The following is a 23,273-nucleotide window of genomic DNA, read 5'->3' as shown; positions in this document are numbered from 1 at the left end:
AATTGTGGGTGCAGGGTCTCAGCGTGGGCACAGGGTGTCGGTGTGGGTGCAGGGTCTAATTGTGGGTGCAGGGTGTCAGCGTGGGCACAGGGTGTCAGTGTGGGTGCAGGGTGTCAGTGTGGGTGCAGGGTCTCAGTGTGTGTGCAGGGGTTTAGGGGGGTGCAAGGTCTCAGCGTGGGTGCAGGGTCTTGGTGTGGGTGCAGGGTCTCTGTGTGGGCACAGGGTGTCAGTGTGGGCACAGGGTGTCAGCGTGGGTGCAGGGTGTCGGTGTGGGTGCAGGGTGTCGGCGTGGGTGCAGGGTGTCGGTGTGGGTGCAGGGTCTCAGCGTGGGCACAGGGTGTCAGTGTGGGTGCAGGGTCTAATTGTGGGTGCAGGGTCTCAGCGTGGGCACAGGGTGTCAGTGTGGGTGCAGGGTCTAATTGTGGGTGCAGGGTGTCAGCGTGGGCACAGGGTGTCAGCGTGGGTGCAGGGTCTCGGTGTGGGTGCAGGGGTTTGGGGGTGTGCAAGGTCTCAGCGTGGGCACAGGGTGTCAGCGTGGGTGCAGGGTGTCAGTGTGGGCACAGGGTGTCAGCGTGGGTGCAGGGTGTCAGTGTGGGTGCAGGGTCTCAGTGTGTGTGCAGGGGTTTAGGGGGGTGCAAGGTCTCAGCGTGGGTGCAGGGTCTTGGTGTGGGCACAGGGTGTCAGCGTGGGCACAGGGTGTCAGTGTGGGTGCAGGGTGTCAGTGTGGGCACAGGGTGTCAGCGTGGGTGCAGGGTGTCGGTGTGGGTGCAGGATGTCAGCATTAGTACAGGGTCTTGGTGTGGGTTCAGGGTCTCAGTGTGGGCACATGGTCTCGATGTGGGCTCAGGACCTTGGTGCGGGCACAGGGTCCTGGCACGGGCACAGCTCCCTGCAGCTCCCGTCTCCTCCTCACCAGCCACGGACGGGGTGCCAGAGCTCCACCACCTTGCCCTCGGCGTGCACGTAGTAGATGGGGTGCATGGCGGCGGTGGCACAGGCCTGCGGCGGGTGGGGGCGGTGAGGGGGGCCCGGTGGGACGTGGCGGGGCTCAGCGGGGCCGTACTCACGTGGAAGGGGACGAGTGCCAGCACGGTGCCCAGCGGGAAGCGCCCGAAATCCAGCTGCCCGTCCACGGCTTCCAGCTGCCCGTGCTCCTGCGTCAGCCCCACCAGCCTGCGGGCACACGCCGTCACCCCCCGCTCCTCTGTGTGTGTGTGTCCCCTTGTCCCCAACCCCCTCAGCGCCCACCTGAGCTGGGGGTGACCCTCGACGGCGGCACAGCCCGCGGGGCCCTGGTCGTAGCCGTGGAGGCTGAGGGCAGCCCAGCCGCAGTCCACCAGCAGCTGCCGGCGGTGCGGGTAGTGCCCGACCACCCTGGTGAGCACGCGGATGGCCACGTCCTCCGGCCGGCAGGAGCCCAGCAGCGTCTGCTGCAGGTCTGCGGGGACAGGGGGCTCGCGGTGAGGAGGGGTCTCACCTTCTGGGTGTGTGCTGGGGGGCACCCTGAGCCGCTCACCGTAGAAGAGGTAGTTGCCCGGGTGCAGCTCGGTGAGTTGGGCCATCTCCGGCACCGGGTGGCTACAGGATGGCGTGGAGCCGATGGTGGCCTGGGGACAATCCACCCCCGCCTGCCGCAGCCTGTGGCACGTGGGGACCCCCTCTGAGCCGCCACAACACGGCCAGGGGAGATGTCACACCCCCAGGCAGCATGGGGAGCCAGACCAGAGTCATCCCTGGGTGCCACAGGAACGACCCAGCACTCCTGGCTGCCGTGGGAGTGGGACCTGAGGTGGGTCCATCACCCCTGGGTACCACAGGAGCAGGAGCAGTGCTGGGTCCATCACCCCTGGGCACCATGGGACATGAGTCCATCACCCCTGGGATACCACAGGAGCAGGAGCAGTGCTGGGTCCATCACCCCTGGGCACCATGGGACATGAGTCCATCACCCCTGGGGTACCACAGGAGCAGGAGCAGGGCTGGGTCCATCACCCCTGGGCACCATGGGACATGAGTCCATCACCCCTGGGTACCACAGGAGCAGGAGCAGTGCTGGGTCCATCACCCCTGGGCACCATGGGACATGAGTCCATCACCCCTGGGGTACCACAGGAGCAGGAGCAGGGCTGGGTCCATCACCCCTGGGCACCATGGGACATGAGTCCATCACCCCTGGGTACCACAGGAGCAGGAGCAGTGCTGGGTCCATCACCCCTGGGCACCATGGGACATGAGTCCATCACCCCTGGGTACCACAGGAGCAAGAGCAGTGCTGGGTCCATCACCCCTGGGCACCATGGGATGTGAGTCCATCACCCCTGGGTACCACAGGAGCAGGAGCAGGGCTGGGTCCATCACCCCTGGGCACCATGGGATGTGAGTCCATCACCCCTGGGTACCACAGGAGCAGGAGCAGGGCTGGGTCCATCACCCCTGGGCACCATGGGATGTGAGTCCATCACCCTGGGGTACTGCAGGGGTGGGTTCAGCACTTCTGCACTCCGTGGGAGTGGGACCTGAGGTGGGTCCATCACCCCTGGGTACCACAGGAGCAAGACCAGGGCTGGGTCCATCACCCTGATGTGCCTGGGAGCCCCTAAATGGTCCAGACACTCCCATACAAGCTGGAGATCCCTCCCCCAATGCTTTAAAGCACTCCCAGATGTGCCTGCGACCCCCCTGAGATATGCCACAGCACCCCTAGATGTACTGGAGACCCCCACTTCAATGTGCCAGGGCATCCTGAGCTGTGCTGGAGACCATCTCCCCTATGTGATAGGCCACCCCGAGATGCTTCTGGGAGCCCTCCAGATATACTGGAGCCTCCCAAAACCCCCCCTTGACCTCTCCCCACCTCCCTCACCCCACCCCCAGCAGGACTCATCCGGCAGCAATTCCCTCCAGGATGCAACAGCTCTGGGACAAAAGGGTGCCGAGGGGGTGGGGGGCGACGGGACACAATGACACAGGTCACAACCCCCCACCAAACCGCACATCAAAGGTGAGCGGAGCCGCCATCCTCCTCCTCCCCCTCCTCAGAACCAACATCTTCCTCCTCCCCCCTCCCCGGAGCCTTCATCCTCCTCCTCTTCCCCCTGCCCGGAGGGGGGGGTTGGCAGGACCCCGTTTTATGGGGGTAATTTGCATTTACAACCACCCGCCGGCGTTTTATGGGGTGGGGGGAGGGAGGGAAGGAAGGGGCCATCCCACAGTGTCCCACCTTGGAACCATCACCCCCCTCCTTCCAACCCACGGCCCTTAACCCTTCCCTGCCCGTGGGCTGGGGGTCACTCACGCCGCCACGAAGCGGAGCACGGCTGCGGTGGTGTCGCGGGCGACGCTTTGGACGGCAGCGATGTCGCGACAGCCGTAGGTGTTCCCGCAGTGGGCATAGACCCCGACCAGCGCCACCTCCTCCGGGGCATCCTCGGCGATGGCCCGGGCCAGGGAGAGGGCAGCGGGGTCCGTGGGCAGCACCCCGGCTGCGGGCACGGGGGGGGGGTCAGCGTGGGGCCGGGGTGGGGGATGGAGGGGGGCTTGGGTGGCACGTGGAGGGGTGAGAAAGGGGGGTTGGGTGGTCTGTGTTAGGTGAGAAGGTGGAGGAATGGGGAGGGGGCTTTGGTGGCCCATACTGAGTGAAACGGTGGGGGTTTGATGGCCCATGGTGGGTGAGATGGGGGGGCTTGGGTGGCCCACGGTGGGTGAGATGGGAAGGCAGGGGGTCTGCTGACCCACACTGGGTGAGATTTGGAGAGGGGCTGCGTTGGTGCCCCATCCTGGTTGAGATGTTGGTCCTTGGGGTTCGGAGGGATGTGGGGACACCTAGAAGGATGACTTGGGTGTTTTTGGGAGGGGGATGTCTTAGATGCCTCGTCCTGGCTGAGAAGGTGGTTCTGGGGACTTGATGGGACATGGAGCATCCTCCCCCCTCACACTGGGGTAGCCTTGGGGGGGAGGGGTGAAAGGCTCCATCCTGCTGGTTCTGGGGGGTACCATGGAGCATCCCACCACTCACACCCCTCGTGATGCTCCATCCGCGCATCCCCCGGCGCTGGCCGGATTGGGGGGGGAGCTATTTGGGTGGGGTTTTTGGGGGGGTGGGTGACTTGTGTGACCTCCCCCTGCCTTGTGTGACCTCCCCCTGCCTGGTACCTACCCCTCCCGTTCCCGCAGTCGAGCTTGAGCCAGACGAGCCAGCGCTTGCCGGGGGGCAGCGGGTGGCGGCGCAGCAGGGCCAGGGCTTGGGGGGTGTCGATGAGGAGCTGAAAAGCCTCGAGGCGCCGGGCCAGGGCCGCACATTCCTCCATGCGCTCCGGGCCCGGCAGCGGGAAGCCGTAGAGGATGTCATCGAACCCCCCCGCCGCGAAGAACCGAGCCTCGGCCAGCGTGGACACCACGAGCCCGCGGCGGCTGCCGCCCGTCGCCAGCTCAGCACCCTCCCTGCGCCGGGACGGGACGGGGGGAGAGGGGCGAGATGGGGGGCACTGGGGGGGAGGAGGGAGGGTGCTGGGCAGAGGAGGTGGGGGGATGTTGGGGGGAAGCTGGGAGGGGATGTGGGGTGCTGGAGGGGGATGCTGGGGAGGAGAAGGGAGGATGATGGGGGAGAGAAGGGGGATGCTGAGCAGGATGGGGGGATGCTGGGGGTGCTGAGGAGGAGGGAGGAAGATGTTGGGGGAAGCTGGGGGGGATGTGGGGTGCTGGAGGGGGATGCTGGTGGATGCTGGAGAGGAGAAGGGAGGATGATGGGGGAGAAAAGGAGGGTGCTGGGGGGATGGGGGGAGAACTAGAAGGCACTGGGGCTACTGAGGAGGAAGGAGGAAGATGATGGGCAGAGGAGGTGGGGGGATGTTGGGGGGAAGCTGTGGGGATGAAGGTTGCTGGGAGCACTGGGGAGGAGTGGGATCAGGGGAGAGGGGAGTGCTGGGGGGATGAGGGGTGCTGGGGAGGATGCTGGACACAGGAGGTGGGAGGATGTTGGGGGAAGATGTGGGGGATGAGGGATGGAGGGGATGTGGGGACACAGGGGAAGAGAGGGGAGGATGAGAGGGAAGGAGGGGGGATGCTGGGGAGGAGGGAGGATGCTGGGGTGAAGGTGGGAGGATGTTGAGGGAATGCTGGGGTGGGATAAAGGGCGCTGGGGGAAGGTGGTGGGTGTGAAGGAGATACTGGATGCTGGAGGGGGTGCTGGGAGGGGGGAGGTGGGAGGTTGCTGGGGGGCTGCAGGGGGTCAGGGGGGTTCTGGGGGCCGCACTCACAGGGTTTTGTGGGTTTTGACGTGGGGGCGCAGGCGCAGGCCCAGCCTCTGGCAGCGCTCCCGCATCTGCTCCGCGTTGTGCCGCAGCTTCGCCCGGTCCAGGCTCAGCGCTGGCGTGGGCAGCTGCTCCAGGGGGGCTCCCAGCCACATGCTGCTGGGGGTAGGGGTGGGCAGGGAGCCAAGGGGAGACCTGCCCTACACCCATCACCCTCCCCCAAACCTGCACCCACCATCACACACCCAATAAACCCCTCCCTGGACCCATCCTGCACCCAAACCCCAACCCCGTGGGCTCAGAGTGGGCTGCTGTGGGGTCCTGTCCCCTGGGTGGGGAGTGAGGGGTGGGAGGCTGAGCCCCTGAGGGTTGGTGCTGGGATAGCCCCAGGACTGGGGCAGCTGGGATCTATGAGACACTTGGGACTGGGATACTGGTAATAGGGACCAGTGGTACTGGGAAACCTGGGATGGAGACATCTGGGACTGGGACAAGATCACCTGGGAATGGGACATGTGGGATGTATGGGACAGGGACACCTGGGACTAGGACACCTGGGTCACTGGGGACAGGGACACCTGGGACTAGGACATATGGGAGTGGGACCTTGGGGCTGGGACATCTGGGTCACCTCAGACTGGGACACTGGGAATGGGGACAGGTGGTACTGGGGAATCTGGGATGCAGACATCTGGGACTGGGACAAGATCACCTGGGATAGGGGCCTGTGGGTCACCTGGGGGAGGGACCTATGGGATAAATGGGAATAGGGACACCTGGGACACCCGAGTCCCCAAGGGAATGGGCCACCTGGGACTAGGACACTGGGGACTGGGACACCTGGGTCACTGGGATACTGGGACAGGGACACGAGAGTCCCCAAGAGACTGGGCTGCTTGGGACTGGGATACTGGGAATAGAGACGCCTGGGACTGGGCCACCTGAGTCCCCAAGGGCATAGGACACCTGGGAGTGGGACCCACGGGGCTGGGCCACCTGGGTCCCTGGGAACAGGGACATCCAGGGCTGGGACAGTGGGAGCAGGGACACTGGGACTGAGATCTACGGAAATGGGACTGTGGGAGCTGGGCCAGCAAGGACACGGGGTCAGGGACATCTGCCCCGGCACAGGCGCGACGTGGCCACCGGCCCCTGCGTCTGCAGCACCTCGCTGTCCCCTCCAGCCCCTGCCAGCCAGCTGCCTGGGGTGAAGGCCTCCCCTGAGCCCCCCTGCCCCTGCCCACCTGCCCGGGGGTCTGTCCATGGCCGTGCCGTGGCCGTGCCGTGGCTGTGCCGTGGCTGCTCCGGCTCCGCGCTGGTGGCTGCGGTCGGTGGCGGCTCCACGTGACGCCGTGGGCACCCGCCAGCGGCTCTTGGCCGGGGACAGAGGTCGCTGGCGGCCGTGGGGCCCGCGGGGGGCTGGCAGGGGCAGGGCAGGACACGGGGCCGGGCTGCCAGCTCCCTGCACGGGCTGCTGCCGGCCACGGAGCCTCAGCCCCGGGGAGAAGGGGGTGCGGGGAGAGGGGAGACGGCTGAGACCTCACTCGCTGGTGCTGTGAGTGCGGGGGGCTGCTGAAGACACCCCCCCTCAAACCAGCTTCCCTCCACCCCCACCCTCTGTGCTCGTGACATGTGGCTGCTGAGACCTGGCACGTTCATCACACGTGGGCACAAAGGCTGCCGGGGCTGCACGTGCTTGTGACACGTGTGTACGTGGCTGTTGGTCGTGACATGGGGCTGCAGGGCTGCTGAGACCCCCCACACTCATGACACATGGGTGCACCCCTGCTGGCACTCCCCCCACTCATAACAGAGGGGTACGCAGCTGCTGAGACCCCCCACACTCATAACAGAGGGATACGCAGCTGCTGAGACCCCCCCCACTCATAACAGAGGGGTACACAGCTGCTGAGACCCCCCACACTCATGACACATGGGTGCATCCCTGCTGGGACCCCCCACACTCATGACATGTGTGTGCATGGCTTCTGAGACCCCTCCCCACTCATGCCACATGTGTACAAAGCTACTGAGACCCCCGCCACACACAACACACGAGTGCACCCCTGCTGAGACCCCCCACACTCATGACAGAGGGATACTCGGCTGCTGAGACCTCCCCACACTCATGACACACGGGTGCACCACTGCTGGGACCCCCCCACACTCATGACACAAGGGTACACCATTGCTGAGACCCCCTACACTCATGACAGAGGGGTACACAGCTGCTGAGACCCCCCACACTCGTGACACACGGGTGCACCACTGCTGGGACCCCCCACAGTCACGACACACGAGTACAAAGCTGCAGAGACCCCCCACACTCATAACACATGGGCGCACCACTGCTGGGACCCCCCCACACTCATGACAGAGGGGTACACCACTGCTGGGACCTCCCACACTCATGACAGAGGGGTACACGGCTGCTGAGACCCCCCACACCCATGACACACGAGTACAAAGCTGCAGAGATCCCCCCACACTCATAACACATGGGTGCACCCCTGCTGAGACCCCCCACACTCATGACATATGGGTACACCATTGCTGGGATCCCCTACACTCATGACAGAGGGGTACATGGCTGCTGAGACCCCCCACAGTCACAACACACGAGTACAAAGCTGCAGAGACCCCCCACACTCATAACACATGGGTGCATCACTGCTGAGACCCCCCACACTCAACACATGGGTGCATCACTGCTGAGACCCCCCACACTCGTGACACGTGTGTGACCACCCCGGGCTGGCTGCTGGGGAGTGGGGGACACACTGGGGGGGGTGTGCTGCGCTCCCCCTGGCACACAGCAGCCTCACTCAGCCTCTGCCCGGACATATATTATTATTATTATTAACTTTCTGGCTTTTTTTTTCTGTAAAAGAGCTAAAAACGGATAGAAAACCCCCCCAGCCACCGTCCCCCCCCGCGAGGGAGCGGGACAGGCCCCGGCCGGCTCCTGGCCGGCGGGGGGGACGCGGCACCCCCTGCCCAGCGAGGGGTCCCCGCCTCCTGCTCCCCCCTCAAACAGGGAGCGGGGTGCGGGGGCATCAGTTCTGCGCCCCTTCCCGCCCCCCCTTCCCCCCGCGGGGCTGCGTAAGGCCACGGGCGATGGGCTGCGGGGCTCCGACCCCCCGCCCCGGCTCGGCGAGGCGCGGGACCGCATCCTGCCCGGGGGTGCGGGGCGCTCAGGCTCTGCTCTCCGCGCCGTTGTACTCGGTCTCTCCGGCCGACACTTGCGAGATGCGGCGGGTGGAGCGCCAGAGCCGCCGGTGGAACTGCCCCGGGCGGACCTGCGGGACGGGGTCAGCGCCCGGCACGGCCCCCGCACCCTGAGCCCACCCCGACACATCCCCCGCACCCTGAGCCCACCCCGACCCCGACGCATCCCCCGCACCCTGAGCCCACCCCGACACATCCCCCACCCCTGAGCCCACCCCGACGCATCCCCCGCACCCTGAGCCCACCCCGACCCCGACACATCCCCCACCCCTGAGCCCACCCCAACCCTGACACATCCCCCGCACCCTGAGCCCACCCCGACACATCCCCCGCACCCTGAGCCCACCCCGACCCCGACACATCCCCCGCACCCTGAGCCCACCCCGACCCCGACGCATCCCCCGCACCCTGAGCCCACCCCGACCCCGACACATCCCCCGCACTCTGAGCCCATCCCGACACATCCCCCGCACCCTGAGCTCATCCCGACCCCGACACATCCCCCGCACCCTGAGCCCACCCCGACCCCGACACATCCCCCGCACTCTGAGCCCATCCCGACACATCCCCCGCACCCTGAGCCCACCCCGACCCCGACACATCCCCCGCACCCTGAGCCCATCCCCGACACATCCCCCGCACCCTGAGCCCACCCCAACCCCGACACATCCCCCGCACCCTGAGCCCATCCCCGACACATCCCCCGCACCCTGAGCCCACCCCGACCCCGACACATCCCCCGCACCCTGAGCCCATCCCCGACACATCCCCCGCACCCTGAGCCCACCCTGACCCCGACGCATCCCCCGCACCCTGAGCCCACCCCAACCCCGACACATCCCCCGCACCCTGAGCCCACCCCGACACATCCCCCGCACCCTGAGCCCACCCTGACACATCCCCCGCACCCTGAGCCCACCCCAACCCCGACACATCCCCCGCACCCTGAGCCCACCCCAACCCCGACACATCCCCCGCACCCTGAGCCCATCCCGACACATCCCCCGCACCCTGAGCCCGCCCCGACCCCGACACATCCCCCACCCCTGAGCCCATCCCAACCCCGACACATCCCCCACCCCTGAGCCCACCCCGACGCATCCCCCGCACCCTGAGCCCACCCCAACCCCGACACATCCCCCGCACCCTGAGCCCATCCCGACACATCCCCCGCACCCTGAGCCCGCCCCGACCCCAACACATCCCCGCCCCTGAGTCCGCCCCCAGCCCGACACATCCATCACCCAGCCCGGACATCCCCGGCTGCTTCTCCAGCCCTCAGCCCTTTTTCCATCCCCTCCTCCATCCTTATCCCCTTCTCCATCTCCATTCTCCATCCCCTTCATTCTCGTCCCCTTCCAGATCCTCATCTGCATTCCTCATCCCCTTCTTCATCCTCATCTTCTTCTCCATCCTCATTCCACATCCCCTTCTTCATCCCATCCACTTCTAGATCCTCATCTGCTTCTCCATCCCCAATCCTCATCCCTTTGTCCTCATCCCCTTCTCCACCCTCATCCCTTTCCCCATCCCTATTCCTCATTACCCTTCTTCATCCTCATCCCCCTCCAGATCCTCACCTGCTTCCCAATCCTCATCCCCTTCTCCATCCCCACACTCTCCACACCTCCATCATCCCCAGCTCCTTCCCCATCACACATCCCCTTCCAAACCCCATCCTTTGCTCCCCTCACACCCATCCCCATCCCCTTCCCAACATCTTCCTCATTGCCATCTACTCGCTGCCTCCTTCCCCATCTCCAACTCCTTCTCCATCTTCATCTCCTTTCCCCTCTCATCTCCAACTCCTTCCCCAACCCCATCTTCATTTCCTTCCCCATCTCCACCTCCATCTCCTTCCCTACTTCCCCCTTCATTTCCACCTCCACCTCCCTCTCCTTCCCCACCTCCATATCCCTCTCCTTCCCCATCTCCACCTCCCTCTCCTTCCCCATCTCCACCTCCCTCTCCTTCCCCATCTCCACCTCCATCTCCTTCCCTACCTCCACTTCCACCCCCATCTCCACCTCCATCTCCCCCATCCCTTCCCAGGTTCCCTAACTCCACCACCCCAGGGCAGCAGCACCCAGGGCGCACCACAACACCCCCCCTGGCTCCTCCAAGCCTTTGCCCCCGCTGGGTGGGTTCTGTGCTCACCTCAGCGGGCTGCCCAGCCCCCACCACGATGAGCTTCCCATCCTCCAAGCCCACCAAGATGTGACTCTTCTCCTTGGTGACGGACACGCTGTGCACGGGCACCCGCATGGGCACGGGGGGCACGGCCGCCCTCAGGCTGCCAAGACAAGCGGCGGCGTGGGACCCCTGGAGCCCGCCCGGCACTCCGAGGCAGGGGCTGTGTTGGGCTGAGGGGGGTTGGCAGCCCTCACCTCTGCAGGTCCCGGATCTCCAGCCCGCACTGCGTGGTCCCCAGCACCACGAACTCGTCCGTCACGCACAGGGCCGTCACCTCCTGGCCCAGCGGCACGGAGGAGAGGTGCTTCCCGTTCACGGAGTAGAGGTGCAGGGCAAACCTGTCCTGCAGGGCACGGGGAGCGGGATGAGGGTGCTGAGGGCGACCAGGGACATGCAGCCATAGAAGCAGATGGGTTGGGAAAGCCCTGGAAGCTCCTGGAGTGCCAGCCTCACGCTGCCACAGCCAGCACTGACCCACAGCACCTCAGCCCCACGGCTCTGGGGTCCCTCCAGGGCTGGGCACTGCCCCAGCTCCCTGGGCAGCCTGGCACAGGGGCTGACACCCCTCTCAGGGAAACAGTCCTGCCTCAGCTCCAACCTCAACCTCCCCTGGGCCAACTCCAGCCCCTTTCCCATTATCCTATCACTCATTACTGGAGAGAAGTGACCAAACCCCCATGGCCAAGCAAGGTTTCCCCTCGGTGAACCCACACTGACTGCTCCAGATCACCATCGTTTCCCTGAGCACCCAGCCCTGGGGAACACCTCTGGTGCCTGGGCACCAACTGCATTTCACTGCATCCCCCACCACCCTCTGAGCCCGGCCATCAGCCACGTCCCCACGCCAGGCACGGCGGCTCCAGCCAAGCCACGGGCGGCCGGTTCCTCCAGGAGGAGGCTGTGGCAAAGGCTTTAGGAAGCCCAGGCTGACACATACCTTCAAGCAGGCTCTCTGCCCCACGGCTGTCTGGGCCACCACCTGCCCTTCGGGCCCCACGGCCACGTGGCACAGCAGGGCGGGAGGAGAGCTGTCCCCGGGCGGCCGCAGCGAGCGGATGAAGAGGCCGCGCCGGATGGTGTGGATGATGATGGTGCCGTCCTAGGGGGAGGAAGGGTGATGGCAGTGGTGGTCCTGCCCACGCTGCTGCCTGCCCCAGCAGCCTCTCAGCTCACCTTGGAGCCCGACACTGCCATGTCCAGCTCGGTGCTGATGGCCACACACGTCACCTCGGCGTCGTGGCCGTACAGGACCTGGACGGGTTTGGGAGCCAAGCCGCTGGAAAAGCCGCCCTGGCAACGGGGACACGGGGACCTCAGGGACCTGCTGGCAGTGTCCAGCCATGAGCTGCCCCTGGGCTGCAGCATGGGGTTAAGGGTCAAGCCCCCTACCTGCTGCAGGACCTGCCACACCATGCAGGTGGTGTCCCGGGAGCCAGAAATGAGGTAGATGCCGCAGAGGTCAAGCGCCAGGCAGGTGACAACGTCTGTGACACCCAGAGGGACACCGTGAGGTGCTGGTCCCGTCCCACAGCGCTCAACCCAGCGGGATGGCACCAAGATGTGGGGATGCTTCTAACCCTGACCCCTCCCCAGCTGCAAGATGGAGCATGGATTGTCCCCCGAAGGTGGGGAGATGATGGCAGACGTGCCTTGCTTGCTCACGAGTCCCCTCCCTCCCTCCACAGCCCTACAAACCCACCACCCCCGCAGGAGGACATACCTATGTGCCGGGTGATGTGCCCAATGACCTTGCCTTTGGCCAAGGAGGTGACACGGAGGCTGTTGTCCCAGTGTCCCCCGCTGAAGAGCAGCTTCCCGTCGGGGGACACGGCCAGGGTGCGGGAGCTGAGGTCGGCGCCGGGGGCGAAGGGGCCCTGCAGGAACCGCTGGGTCCTGGTGGGGAGGGACGTGGGATGGTGCCAGAGCCATGGGGTGGGCTGCTGGCATCTCTGGGGACCACGGGCATGACTCACTTTGCGTTGGAGACGGTGGGGTCTTTGGTGAAGCTGAAGTAGTTTGAGATGTTCTTGTCGTAGGGCAACCAGTTGTGGGTCCCCAACAAGCCGTTGGCACTCACAGTGACCTGGGCAGGGATGGAGGGGACACAGATGGAGCCCTCCTGGGGTTTGGTCCTGGTCCCCCAAGGCTGGCAGCATGTCAGTGCTCCCAGTTTGGTGCCAGCAGGGAACTTGCTGAGGGTCCCTCACCCAGGTCGATGATGAAGATGTTGAGCCAGACTGGCCCCAGAACCCATCCCTGTGGAACTCCACTGGCCACAGGCCTCCAACTCGACTCTGTGCTATTGATCCCCACCCTCTGGGCTCTGTCATTCAGCCAGCTCTCCATCCACCCCACCCTCCACTCATCCAACCCCCACTGCCTGAGCTTTCCTGTGAGGATGATACAGGAGATGGTGTCTTGCACTCACCAGGACGTCGGGTGATCCCTGAGTGATGAAGGAATGCGCCTGGTTCTTGGGCACCACAGCCTGCACCAGCGCCACGCCATCGCTGATGCCCTGCAGGGAGACAGCAACCCATGGGCACCCACCCTCCTGCCTGCCAACACCGGCCCTAGTCCTGGCCAGGGATCCCCCCCAGCACTGTCCTCACCTCCACAAAGAAGGACTTGAGCTGGTCCAGGTTCTCAAAGACGTTGGGCGAGCGGGTGTCGAGGCGGGAGAGCCTCCGGGCAGCACTCTCTGCTGACAGCCGGGCAGGATGCGGCTCCTGGGGAGCACGAGGGGACCCATCAGAAGGTTGGTGACCCCCCCTAAAAGGGGATATGCCTTTGGGGTGAGGGTATGAGCTACCTTGAGCAGCTGGCAGGGCGTCTGCCCAAAATTGCTGATGATGCCCTCCAGAGCTTTCCTCTGCGTCTCGTCGGCGATGGCGTCCAGGTCCACGGCCCCTGGGGATGGGGATGGTCATGGGGGGCCACCTGGTAGGGGTCCCCCTACCTCCCTGCCCCATGGCTCACCCTCATAGGTGCAGTAGTAGAAGACATTGAGGGCCTCCACAGCGGCTGGGCCTCGTTGCTTGTACCCAAAAATGAGGTCGATCCACTCGTGGAGGTGGGCTGAGACGTACTCTGACTCCTGTCCAAGGGTGGGAGGAAACGGCCTCAAGTTGTGCCAGGGGAGGCTGAGATTTGATATTAGGAAGAACTGTTTCCCTGAGAGGGGTGTCAGCCCCTGTGCCAGGCTGCCCAGGGAGCTGGGGGAGTGTCCAGCCCTGGAGGGATCCCAAAGCCGTGGGGCTGAGGTGCTGAGGGCCAGAGGTCAGTGGCGGGCTGGGCAGGGTGAGGGGAGGGACTGGATCCAAATGAACTTAAAGGTCTTTTCCAACCCAAATGATTCTATTACCAAGGTGGGATGGGAATAGCTCCCACCTCCCTGTAACAACCTCCCCAGGGTTAGGAGTGGAGGAGGGCTTAGGGATGAGCTCCACCATCCATCTCACCAGGGCTTTGCGGTGCTGGTAGATGAAATCCTCACGGGAACGCGCCCACCGGGGCAGCACCACGTCACCGACCTTCTCGTTGGAGAGCTGCAGGCAGCCCAGGTCGAAGCCTGTGGGCAGAGCCGGTGGAGGGTGAGGGTGAGGGTTGCCCCAGGGGAGGTTGAGGCTGGAGATGAGGCAGAACTGTTTCCCTGAGAGGGGTGTCAGCCCTGTGCCAGGCTGCCCTGGGAGCTGGGGGAGTGCCCAGCCCTGGGGGGATCCCAAAGCCGTGGGGCCGAGGTGCTGAGGTGCTGTGGGTCAGTGCTGGCTGTGGCAGGGTGAGGGCAGGGCTGGGACTCCATGACCTGAGTCTTTTCCAACCCATGGAAAGGGTGCAAGAGGTGCTCCCATGGCTGCTGTCCCCACGCAGGGCATGATGTGTGTCCCTCACCGTTCTGGTTCTCCAGGAACTCAGGGAAGTAGAAGAACTCAGGGATGAGCTCCTTGACATCCACGGGGTTCTCCATCCGCGCTTGCCACGCCGCCGGCACCGAGTGGAACTGCCGGTCCGAGCAGTCAAACCTGGTGCCACAGGACACCCAAGCTGGAGCCTGTTTGCCCTGTGGCACCACGTCCCCTCCCCAGTGCCCCCTGCCCCGGGGTGCTCACCTGCCGCTCTGCAGCTGGATGTGGAGGGTGGTGAAGGGCTCGGTGCGGATCAGGTAGTGCATGACACCCGCCGCGTTGGAGTAGTGTGTGCCGTAGTGGAACTTGTCCACGGTGCCAGTGGGGTCCTCGAAGCTCTCATACCTAGGGGACGAGATGGAGGTCCACCAGGAGCCCAACCAGCTGCTCCCTGTGTCCTCCATCCCTCGTTGTTGGGTCACTCACTTCTCCTTCACGTCCCGGGCGTGCCGCTCGTTGGCCACGCCGATGGGCTTGGACAGGTCCCGAAACGCGGCCGGGTCGGTGAGGTCGAGGGTCTCTGAGACATAATCCCGCAGGATCCAGGGGAACTGGGTGTGGGTGGGAGGCGTGTGAGGCTGGGAGGGGGCACAGGCTCGCTGGGGGATGGATGGGGGGGACGGGAGGCTCACCACGGGGTACTGGGAGAGGTCATTGTAGGTGCGCCCCGCGATCGTGTTGAGCTGCATGAGGTACTCGAAGTTGGAGATCTCCCGCAGGACCCATTTCTGGAGCGAAGGGAGGGTGGCTGAGGTGGGCAGGAGATGGGGCAGAACCTCCCCCCATCCCACGGCTCTGCCCATCTCTGGTCCCAGGCCATCCCTGATCCCACGGCAATCTCGAGTCCCATGGTCATTCCTGGTCTTGGACCGTCCCCATTCTGATGGCTGTCCCTGTCCCACAGCCCTCTCTGGTCCCATGGCCATCCCCATTCCACAGCCATCCCTGGTCTTATGGCCAGCCACATCTCCCTACCATCTCTAGTCTCCCTCCATCTCCACTCCATGGCCATTCCCAGTCCTGTAACCACCCCTGGTCCCAGATTATCCATGGTCTCATCCCTGATCCCACCCCACGGCCACCTCTGGTCCCATAACCATATAGAGTCCCATCTCTGATCCCATGCCCATCCCCGTCCCACAGCTATCTGTGGTCCCACAGCTGTCCCCACCCCACAGCCATCCCTGTCCCATGCCCATCCTCATCCCATGGCCATCTCTGGTCCCATGACCATTCCCATCCCATGCCCATCCTCATCCCATTCCCATCCCTGGTTCCATGCCCATCCCATGCCCATCCTCATTCCATGCCCATCCCTGGTCCCATGACCATTCCCATCCCATGCCCATCCTCATTCCATGCCTGTCCCTGGTCCCATGACCATCCCCATCCCATGGCCATGTACATCCCTGGTTCCATGCCCATCCCCATCCCACAGTCATCTCCAACAAGCCATGGCCATCCCCAGTCCCATGACCATCCCCATCCTATGACCATCCCCATCCCCATGCCCATCCCCATCCCACAGTCATCTCCAACAAGCCATGGCCATCCCCAGTCCCATGACCATCCCCAGTCCCATGACCATCCCCATCCCCATGCCCATCCCCATCCCACAGTCATCTCCAACAAGCCATGGCCATCCCCGCTCCCATGGCCATCCCCATCCCACATTGGCACCTTCCCCTCTGCCATTTGGGAAGATATGGGGTGGGGGTGGGCAAGAGGGGGCTGGTACCTGGGTGAGTCCCGAGGCTTTCAGCAGCTCCTGGGGCGAGCGGCTGCCGAAGTAGATCTGGTTGGGGGGACGCAGGCCAAGGATGCAGGAGTACACCTTGTTCCTCACCTGGGGGGACACGGGGGAGGGCGTGGAGCTGCCAGAGCCTGGGCAGTGCCCAGGGAAGGGTTTGAGGGCAGGGGAGAAGAGGGTGCCACCACCTTTTTTCTGAAGTTGAGGAAGTAGTTGGCCTGGTCGATGAAGAAGAGCTCGAGCGCGGAGCGGCGCAGGTTGTAGCGGCGCAGGTGCAGCTCCCGCAGGTGGGACAGGGGACGCTTGAAGTCGTGGCCAATCCCTGCAGAGACAGGGGGGCACAGAGCCCCGTGGGCATCACCACCAGCCCTCAGCGGGCTGGCATCCGTGGTGGGTTTGTGTGGGCAGGGTGTGGTGCCGGGGGGCTGCTTTAAACCAAGAGCTGCTGGGAGCTTCCCCTGTGTGTGCCAGGGCCAGGGGGCTCCGAGCTGGCCCCGCTGCCGCCCCAGGCCCAGCCCAGCGGCCACGGAGGGAACGTCTCCCCACGCCGCAGCGGGTGGGTGCCCGAGGGAGGCCGTGAGCCCGGGAGAAGCCCCATGGCCCGGCCCCTGCGCTGCTGGGGGGGAGCAGGGACAGAGCCGGGCAGGAGGAGGGCTGGGGGCGCTGCTCCGGGCCTCAGCTTGTGTTTCTCACGGCCCTGCTCTGCTCTGAGTGTTCATTCACAAACCAGAGCGCTGCTCCCCAGGCTGAGCCTGTTGTGCCCAGCAGCTGCTGAGTGATCTCCCTGCCCTTGTCTCCACTCACCAGCCCTTTGCTGTGTTTCCCTCTCCAGCTGAGGAGGGGCAGTGACACAACACACTTGGTGGGCATGGGCTTCTGGGGGAGAGGGGCTGGGTGGGGGGTTCCTCAGCCCACCTTGCTGCAGGGACCCCCTGAAGACCACGTGCTGTTACCTCCCTCTGTCTCCTCCTTCTCGCTGCTGCCGTCGTAGAAGTAGATGTGTTGGGTTGTCACCTCCAGCCGGCCGGGGACCACGGCCACCGTGGTGATGAGCTCGCAGTCCTCCGAGACCACCAGCTTCTCCCGCTGGTTCTGCTCCTTGGGCTCAGCCCTGGGTGACACGAGCGGGGTGAGGAGACCCCGGTGACACCCCCAGCGCCGTGGCAGGGGATGGGGACACTCACTGGCTGTCCAGGACGGGGAGGTCCTCCTCGGCCAGTTGGTCGTCTTCCAGCTCGCTCACCTTGGCCTCCTTGGCCATGGCGAGTGGGAGGGACTCGGTGGGGTTGTGGAGGTGGTCGGCTCCTGAAATGAGGAGGGGGGTCAGCAGCCCCACCGGCCCCCTCACAGCTGGGGGACAAATCCTGCAAAAGGCCCCCAAACCCAGTGGGGTCCGTGACAGTCCCCAGCTCAGCCCCAGCCCACGCCTCCAACCGCCGGCACCCCCTTGCCCACGGCACGGAGGGGTGACCCCTGGGTCCTCCCCTCCCACCAGCCTCACCCAAGTTGTCCCTCAGGGCGCTGGCTTCCAAGTGTTGGTCGAAATTCAGGTTGGGCACCAGCTTGAGCCTCATCCTGGAGTAGGTCTCTGCGCTCGACAGCTTCCAGCGGACCTCGGGCGGGTTCCTGCCGGGGCAAGGGGTGGGTGAGGGCGCCCTGGGGACCCCCAGCCCTGCCAGCCCTCGGTGGGGACGCGGGCAGGGGCTCACCGGTCGGCCCAGGCGGAGCGGGGCGAGGTGAGGAGGCGGCACAGGGACTGCCACTGCTTCAGCACGGTGCTGTGGTGGTGGTTGGCCTGCTTCAGCACGTTGGCGTGACGGGCGTTCTCCGCCTTGCAGCGCTTCGTCGCTGGCTCCAGCACCAGCTCCTGCCAAAGGAGCAGGAGAGTGAAGCGACAGCAGGGATGGGGGCTTGGGGACATCCCTGGGGTGAGGAGCACGTCCACGGGATGACATCCCCGGGGCAAGGAGGATGTCCCCAGGATGATGTGTTTGGGATCAAGAGCACACCCTCGGGATGACGTCCCTGGGCAAGGAGCGTGTCCCCAGTGTGATGAGCGTGTCCCCAGCATGATGTGCACATCCCTGGGATGAGGTGCATGCTCCCAGAATGACATCCCCAGGACAAAGAGCACTTCCTGAGGGCAGTGTCCCCAGGGTGAGGAGCATGCTCCCACCATGGGATGAAGAGCACATCCTCAGGATTAACGTGCCCAGGGTGAGGGGCAGGTCTCTTGAATGACATCCTGAGAGCAAGGAGCCTTTCTCCAGGCTGATGTACATGGGATGAGGAGTATATCCCAGGGTGATGTCCCTGGGATAAGGAGCATGTCCCTGGGGTGAGGAGCACATCCCCAGGATGATGCACACATCCCTGGGATGATGTTCCTTGGATGAGGAGCACATCCCCAGAACAATGTCCCCAAGGTGAGGGACACATCCCTGGAGTGAGGGGCGTGCCTCTGGGGTGACATCCCATGAACAAGGAACATGTCCCCAGGGCGATATCCTTGGGGTGAGAAACACGTAACCAAGGTGAGGATCACATCCCTACAACGACATCCCTGGGATGATGAGAACATCCCCAGGATGAGGAGCACAGAGTGATGTCCCCAGAGTGAGATCTCCCCAGGATGATATCCCCAGGATGAAGAGTACATCCCTGGGATTACTGTCCACAAGGTGAGCAGCACATCCCCAGGATGACATCCCCAGAGTGAGGAACATGTCCCTGGGATGACATCCCTGAGCTGAGAAGCGCAGCCCCATGACCCTCAGATGACATCCCTGGGGTGAGGAACAAGTGCCCAGGGCAAAGAGCACATCCCTGAAACAACATCCCTGGGTTGACAGAACATCATCCCCAGGATGAAGAGCACACTCCAAGGACCATGTCCCCAGGGTGAGGAGGATGTCCCCAGGATGACATGCTGGGGATGAGGAGCACACCCCCAGAGTGATCTCCCAGGGGCGAGGAGAGGGCAGTACCTGGAACATCTTGCGACTGGCTGCCTTCTCCTGCTCCCGCCGCTGCGAGCTGCTCATCATGGCATCGTAGCAGGCGTTCCAGAAGTTGGACATGTGGTCGTGGCTCTTGGCAAAAGTGTCCATCTCAAACTGGGCCATGGTTGGCTGCACCTACAGAGAGAACAAGGAGGAGGAAATGACAAGAGGAAAGGGGCTGGAGTTGCCCCAGGGGAGGTTGAGGCTGGAGCTGAGGCAGAACTGTTTCCCTGAGAGGGGTGTCAGCCCCTGTGCCAGGCTGCCCAGGGAGCTGGGGGACTGCCCAGCCCTGGGGGGACCCCAGAGCCATGGGGCTGAGGGCTGTGGGGTGGCTGTGGCACGGTGAGGGGAGGGCTGGGACTGAAACGATCTTAAAGATCTTTTCCAACCAAACAACTCTCTCATTCCATGGCTCTACAATGAGAGGGGGAGGTGTTTGCAGAGCTTGGCACCCACCACCCACCATCCCTGCCCTGGAGGTAACCCCTGCAGGTTGTCCCAAGCTTGGTGGTGACGTGGGGACACCGTCACAGCACAGCCCCATCTCTAAGCCCGGGCAGGTGTTCCCCCAGCAGCGATGCCAGCCCATTCCCCACAGCACCCACGTGCTTCTCAATGAAGCCCCTCCACTCCGGGGTGCCGCAGAAGAGCTGGAAGTCCTCGTAGAACGTGGGGCTGCCGTTGGTGGGGGGCAGCGAGGGCAGGAAGAGCTGCAGCTGCAGGGTCTCGTAGCACTGGTCCATGAGCGTCCGCACGATGGACACCAGCCAGGAGAACGCCTCCGACTTGGCCTCCAGCGAGCGCCGCAGCGGGGTCTCCAGCTTGCCCAGCAGGTAGCAGGCCTCATCCTTTTTAGGGGCTGAGGCTGTCTGCAGGAGGCTGTGCAGCTTCACATAGGCCAGTGAGTGGAGCTGGGGGAGGAGGGGGGACGTAGGGGACGTGAGCGGGGCTCGCCTGCCCTCCCCGAGGGCTGAGGGGTCAGCTGGGGACACGGGGCGCCCACCTGGGGGTCCTGCAGCAGGATGTAGCCCACCAGGATGCGCAGCCCCGTCTGGGCCATCTCCTTGAGGTCGGAGGTGCCGTTGGCCAGGTGGTACCAGACGCCCAGCTTGTCCAGCAGGCTGCTCACCCCCTCGTAGATCTGAGGGGGGCACAGTGAGCTCCCTGCCCCGACACCCACCGCTCTGTCCCCCTGGCTCTGAGTGACACGGCTTGGGGTTGTGGGGAAGGGGTAGGGTGATGCATTAGGGGTAGGGTAGAGCCCCAACCCGTAACCCTAACGACAAGCTGCTCATAGGGGTTGTGCTTTGGGCTTAGGGTATGGGGTTATGGTAAAGGTTAAGGGTCAGGCCTAGGGTGTAGGACTGGGGTGAAGTTGATGGCAAGAGTATAAGGGTCAACATCTAGGAGTAAGGATGCAGGAGGTATGGTTTTGAGTTAAGCTTGTGGTTTGGGGTTAGAACTTCAGGCACAGGGCTGGGGTGTTGGGTTTACAGTAAGAGTGTAGGGTTAAGGTTTGGGATTCAGGTGGCATGGTGAGGTTACAGGTTATGGTGCAGGTCTCAGGATGGAGAGCTGGGAGTTGGATTTATGGAAAGGGTGTAGGGTTAAGGGTAAAGTTTATGATTAAGGGTTTAGGGGCAAGGTTGGAGTTAACAGCAAGAGTGTAGAGTTAGGGTTTACAGCATGGGTTAAACATACAGACTATGAGTCAGGGATAGGGTTCAGGGTTCGACCTTAGAGGATTGGAGTGTTGGATTTGGTTTTAAGTTAAGGTTGTAGGATTGGGCTTAGAATCAGAAGTCAGGGCTAGGGTACAGGATTGGGCTTCACAGCAGGGGTGCAGGGCTAGAGCTGGGGCTTATGGCAAGGGCACAGGGCTGGGGTTAGGTTTAGGGGTAGGGTTTGATTTACTGGTTTGGGGTTAGGGTTGTGATTTAGGACTAAGGCACAGGTTGGGTTCAGGGCTTTAGGTAAGCGCAGGGTTTAGGCTCAGGGCCAGCACCAGGGGTTAGTTAGCATCAGGGTTCAGAGCTCGGGCCTGGCATCAGGAACCCCTCCCTGTGCCCATCCACCTTCTCGCTCCACAGCGCCTGGTTGTTGTGTCCCTCGGAGAACAGAAAGTCCTGCAGCAGCCGCAGCAGCTTGAGGGCGTTGTGGGTGAGGCCGGGCTGGGCGCTCGGCCCCGACTCCTTCAGGTCCGTCAGCGCCGACTCCAGCATCATCTCCAGCAGGCTGTGGCAGAGCAGGAGGCTCCATCCAGGGAGCCATCCTCCCTTGGGATCCACCCACCCCCCAGCCCGGGGGCCTGCGCGGGACTCACCTGCGTTTGATCTCGTCCGGGGGCCGCACCAGCTCGCACGCCGTGCCCAGCTTGGTGAGGACGGAGAAGACCTGTCCTCGCTCCCTCCACGACACGTCGTCCCAGCCCTCCACCCCGCGCCACGTCACCGAGAAGATGATGTTGGTCAGGAGGTTGCACAGCTCCTCCTCGGGAGTTTGCTGCCAACAGGGGATTGAGGTGAGAGCTCTGGCGGCCAGCGTGGCACCGGGGCGGCGGGCGCCACGGTTTGGGGCTCACCTGGGGGTTGCTGGTGTTGGAAACGTTGTCGCTGGGCAGAGCGTCCTGGTAGCTGCTCTCATCCAGCACGTTGGAGAGGCTGGAGCTCTTGCGTGCTCGCATCCCCGGGAAGGGCTTGAAGCTCTCCAGAGGGGACGGGGTGCCGGGACCGCTGGCGGGGGTCTGCGCGCCGCTCTCAGCCGTGGCCACCGAGCTGGTGCTGGCCAGGTCCAGCCCCAGGTCGAAGGGTGAGGTAGAGAAGGGCGAGAGCGGGTGGTAGACGCCGTCGAAGGGAGGGCCGTCGCCGGGGTTGGAGGACGAGCGGCTGGCCCGGTCGGAGGAGTCGAAAGACTTGAAGTTGTAGGAGTGGAAGGACTTGGTGCGGCCACCCGGGGAGATGGAGTGGTCAGAGAAGCCCTCGGAGAGCTCCTGGTCGGAGGCCTCGTAGCCCAGGGGCAGGAAGACGTCCAGCTCCTGCAGCTCAGCCGGCGGTGGGCTCGGCTCCTCCTTGGCAGAGGGGTCTGAGAGCTGGAGCTCCAGGCAGCCCCCATTGCCCACGTGGCTCAGGTTGTGCTGCTGGGACTCGTAGGACTCCTTGACATAGAGCTTGGTGAGCGTGTCCTGCCAGCCTGCCAGCCTCGCCAGCTGCTTCACCATGTCCTGCTGTGCGTAGATCAGGTGGAAGAGCTGCAAGAGAAAGTCAAGTGGCCAATCCCTCCTGCAGTCCCAGCCCCTTTCCTCACCCTGCCACAGCCACCACTGATCCACAGCCCTCAGCACCTCAGCTCCACGGCTTTGGGATCCCTCCAGGGCTGGGCACTCCCCCGTGGCCCTGGGCAGCCTGGCACAGGGGCTGACACCCCTCTCAGGGAAACAGTTCTTCCACCTTACTACAACCTCCTGTGAGGGAGCTGCAGAGAGTGCTGCTGCCTCCCCTCAGCCTCCTCTTCTCCAGGCTCAACACCCTCACTCCCTCAGCCCCTCCCCAGCACCCCTGTGCTCCAGCCCCTTCCCCAGCTCTGTGCCCAGCTCTGGCCAAGCTCCAGCCCCTCAGTGTCCTTCATCTTCATCCACTGGCACCAACCCCCCAGGGTCCTGCACTGAGCCCTGGGGAACACCACTGGTGACTGAGCACCAAGGGGATTCAACTCCCCCCTCCAGCCCTCCCTGGGGCTGCCGTTGCTCCCACAGCCCTGCCTACCTTGCGGCAGATATCGAGCCGCACAGTCAGCTCAGCCCGGTGCGACAGGTAAACCACGGCCACCAGATCCTTGTAGTTTAGAGGGTCTGTGGACAAGGAGAGAGAGTACAGTGGTAGGGCATGGCCTTCTGTCCCCCAAAACCACCGGAGACCCCCAGTTCCAAGGCTGGCTGTGGCTCACAGGA

At 64.2% G+C, this 23,273-nt stretch overlaps 2 protein-coding genes across 3 annotated transcripts in view; both read right to left on the bottom strand.

Annotated features, from left to right (window-relative positions):
• On the bottom strand, positions 1 to 6,579 carry LOC133625533 (D-serine dehydratase-like). Its single transcript, XM_061997167.1, has 8 exons — positions 6,494 to 6,579; positions 5,256 to 5,405; positions 4,157 to 4,440; positions 3,296 to 3,482; positions 1,517 to 1,638; positions 1,249 to 1,438; positions 1,068 to 1,173; positions 1 to 999 (listed from the first exon to the last, which is right to left on the bottom strand). The coding sequence occupies exons 1-8, from the start codon at positions 6,511 to 6,513 to the stop codon at positions 910 to 912; spliced, it is 1,149 nt and encodes a 382-aa protein (XP_061853151.1). The 5' UTR covers positions 6,514 to 6,579; the 3' UTR covers positions 1 to 909.
• Positions 6,580 to 8,082: 1,503 nt separating this feature from the next.
• Positions 8,083 to 23,273, bottom strand: part of NBEAL2 (neurobeachin like 2) — a 35,002-nt gene continuing 19,811 nt past the window's right edge. For both annotated transcript variants that reach the window (XM_061996250.1, XM_061996251.1), the window contains exons 26-55: positions 23,089 to 23,174; positions 21,909 to 22,574; positions 21,651 to 21,829; positions 21,403 to 21,562; positions 20,331 to 20,468; positions 19,933 to 20,238; positions 19,313 to 19,462; positions 18,035 to 18,192; positions 17,827 to 17,951; positions 17,510 to 17,630; positions 17,279 to 17,436; positions 16,514 to 16,647; positions 16,314 to 16,421; positions 15,208 to 15,303; positions 15,002 to 15,126; positions 14,780 to 14,920; positions 14,562 to 14,692; positions 14,132 to 14,241; positions 13,650 to 13,767; positions 13,483 to 13,580; positions 13,283 to 13,399; positions 13,099 to 13,188; positions 12,644 to 12,753; positions 12,391 to 12,563; positions 12,060 to 12,154; positions 11,844 to 11,960; positions 11,608 to 11,769; positions 10,865 to 11,013; positions 10,635 to 10,770; positions 8,083 to 8,548 (exon numbers count right to left, since the gene is read on the bottom strand). In XM_061996250.1, the coding sequence (XP_061852234.1) occupies positions 8,444 to 8,548; positions 10,635 to 10,770; positions 10,865 to 11,013; positions 11,608 to 11,769; positions 11,844 to 11,960; positions 12,060 to 12,154; positions 12,391 to 12,563; positions 12,644 to 12,753; positions 13,099 to 13,188; positions 13,283 to 13,399; positions 13,483 to 13,580; positions 13,650 to 13,767; positions 14,132 to 14,241; positions 14,562 to 14,692; positions 14,780 to 14,920; positions 15,002 to 15,126; positions 15,208 to 15,303; positions 16,314 to 16,421; positions 16,514 to 16,647; positions 17,279 to 17,436; positions 17,510 to 17,630; positions 17,827 to 17,951; positions 18,035 to 18,192; positions 19,313 to 19,462; positions 19,933 to 20,238; positions 20,331 to 20,468; positions 21,403 to 21,562; positions 21,651 to 21,829; positions 21,909 to 22,574; positions 23,089 to 23,174 (4,562 nt within the window). In that variant the 3' untranslated portion in view covers positions 8,083 to 8,443. The remainder of the gene's footprint in view (positions 8,549 to 10,634; positions 10,771 to 10,864; positions 11,014 to 11,607; positions 11,770 to 11,843; positions 11,961 to 12,059; positions 12,155 to 12,390; positions 12,564 to 12,643; positions 12,754 to 13,098; positions 13,189 to 13,282; positions 13,400 to 13,482; positions 13,581 to 13,649; positions 13,768 to 14,131; positions 14,242 to 14,561; positions 14,693 to 14,779; positions 14,921 to 15,001; positions 15,127 to 15,207; positions 15,304 to 16,313; positions 16,422 to 16,513; positions 16,648 to 17,278; positions 17,437 to 17,509; positions 17,631 to 17,826; positions 17,952 to 18,034; positions 18,193 to 19,312; positions 19,463 to 19,932; positions 20,239 to 20,330; positions 20,469 to 21,402; positions 21,563 to 21,650; positions 21,830 to 21,908; positions 22,575 to 23,088; positions 23,175 to 23,273) is intronic.

Source organism: Colius striatus, chromosome 5, assembly GCF_028858725.1.
Source record: "Colius striatus isolate bColStr4 chromosome 5, bColStr4.1.hap1, whole genome shotgun sequence".
NCBI lineage: Eukaryota > Metazoa > Chordata > Aves > Coliiformes > Coliidae > Colius > Colius striatus.
Note: the sequence above shows the minus strand (reverse complement) of the source record. Positions and strands in the feature narration are given on the sequence as shown.

Excerpts from the sequence above, each read along its gene's own strand:
- LOC133625533 (XM_061997167.1), bottom strand. The coding sequence starts at position 6,513 with ATGGACAGACCCCCGGGCAG. Across the intron at positions 5,406-6,493 it reads ATGGACAGACCCCCGGGCAG|CATGTGGCTGGGAGCCCCCC; the intron begins GTGGGCAGGGGC and ends TACCCCCAGCAG. Across the intron at positions 1,174-1,248 it reads GAGGGTCACCCCCAGCTCAG|GCTGGTGGGGCTGACGCAGG; the intron begins GTGGGCGCTGAG and ends GTGTGCCCGCAG.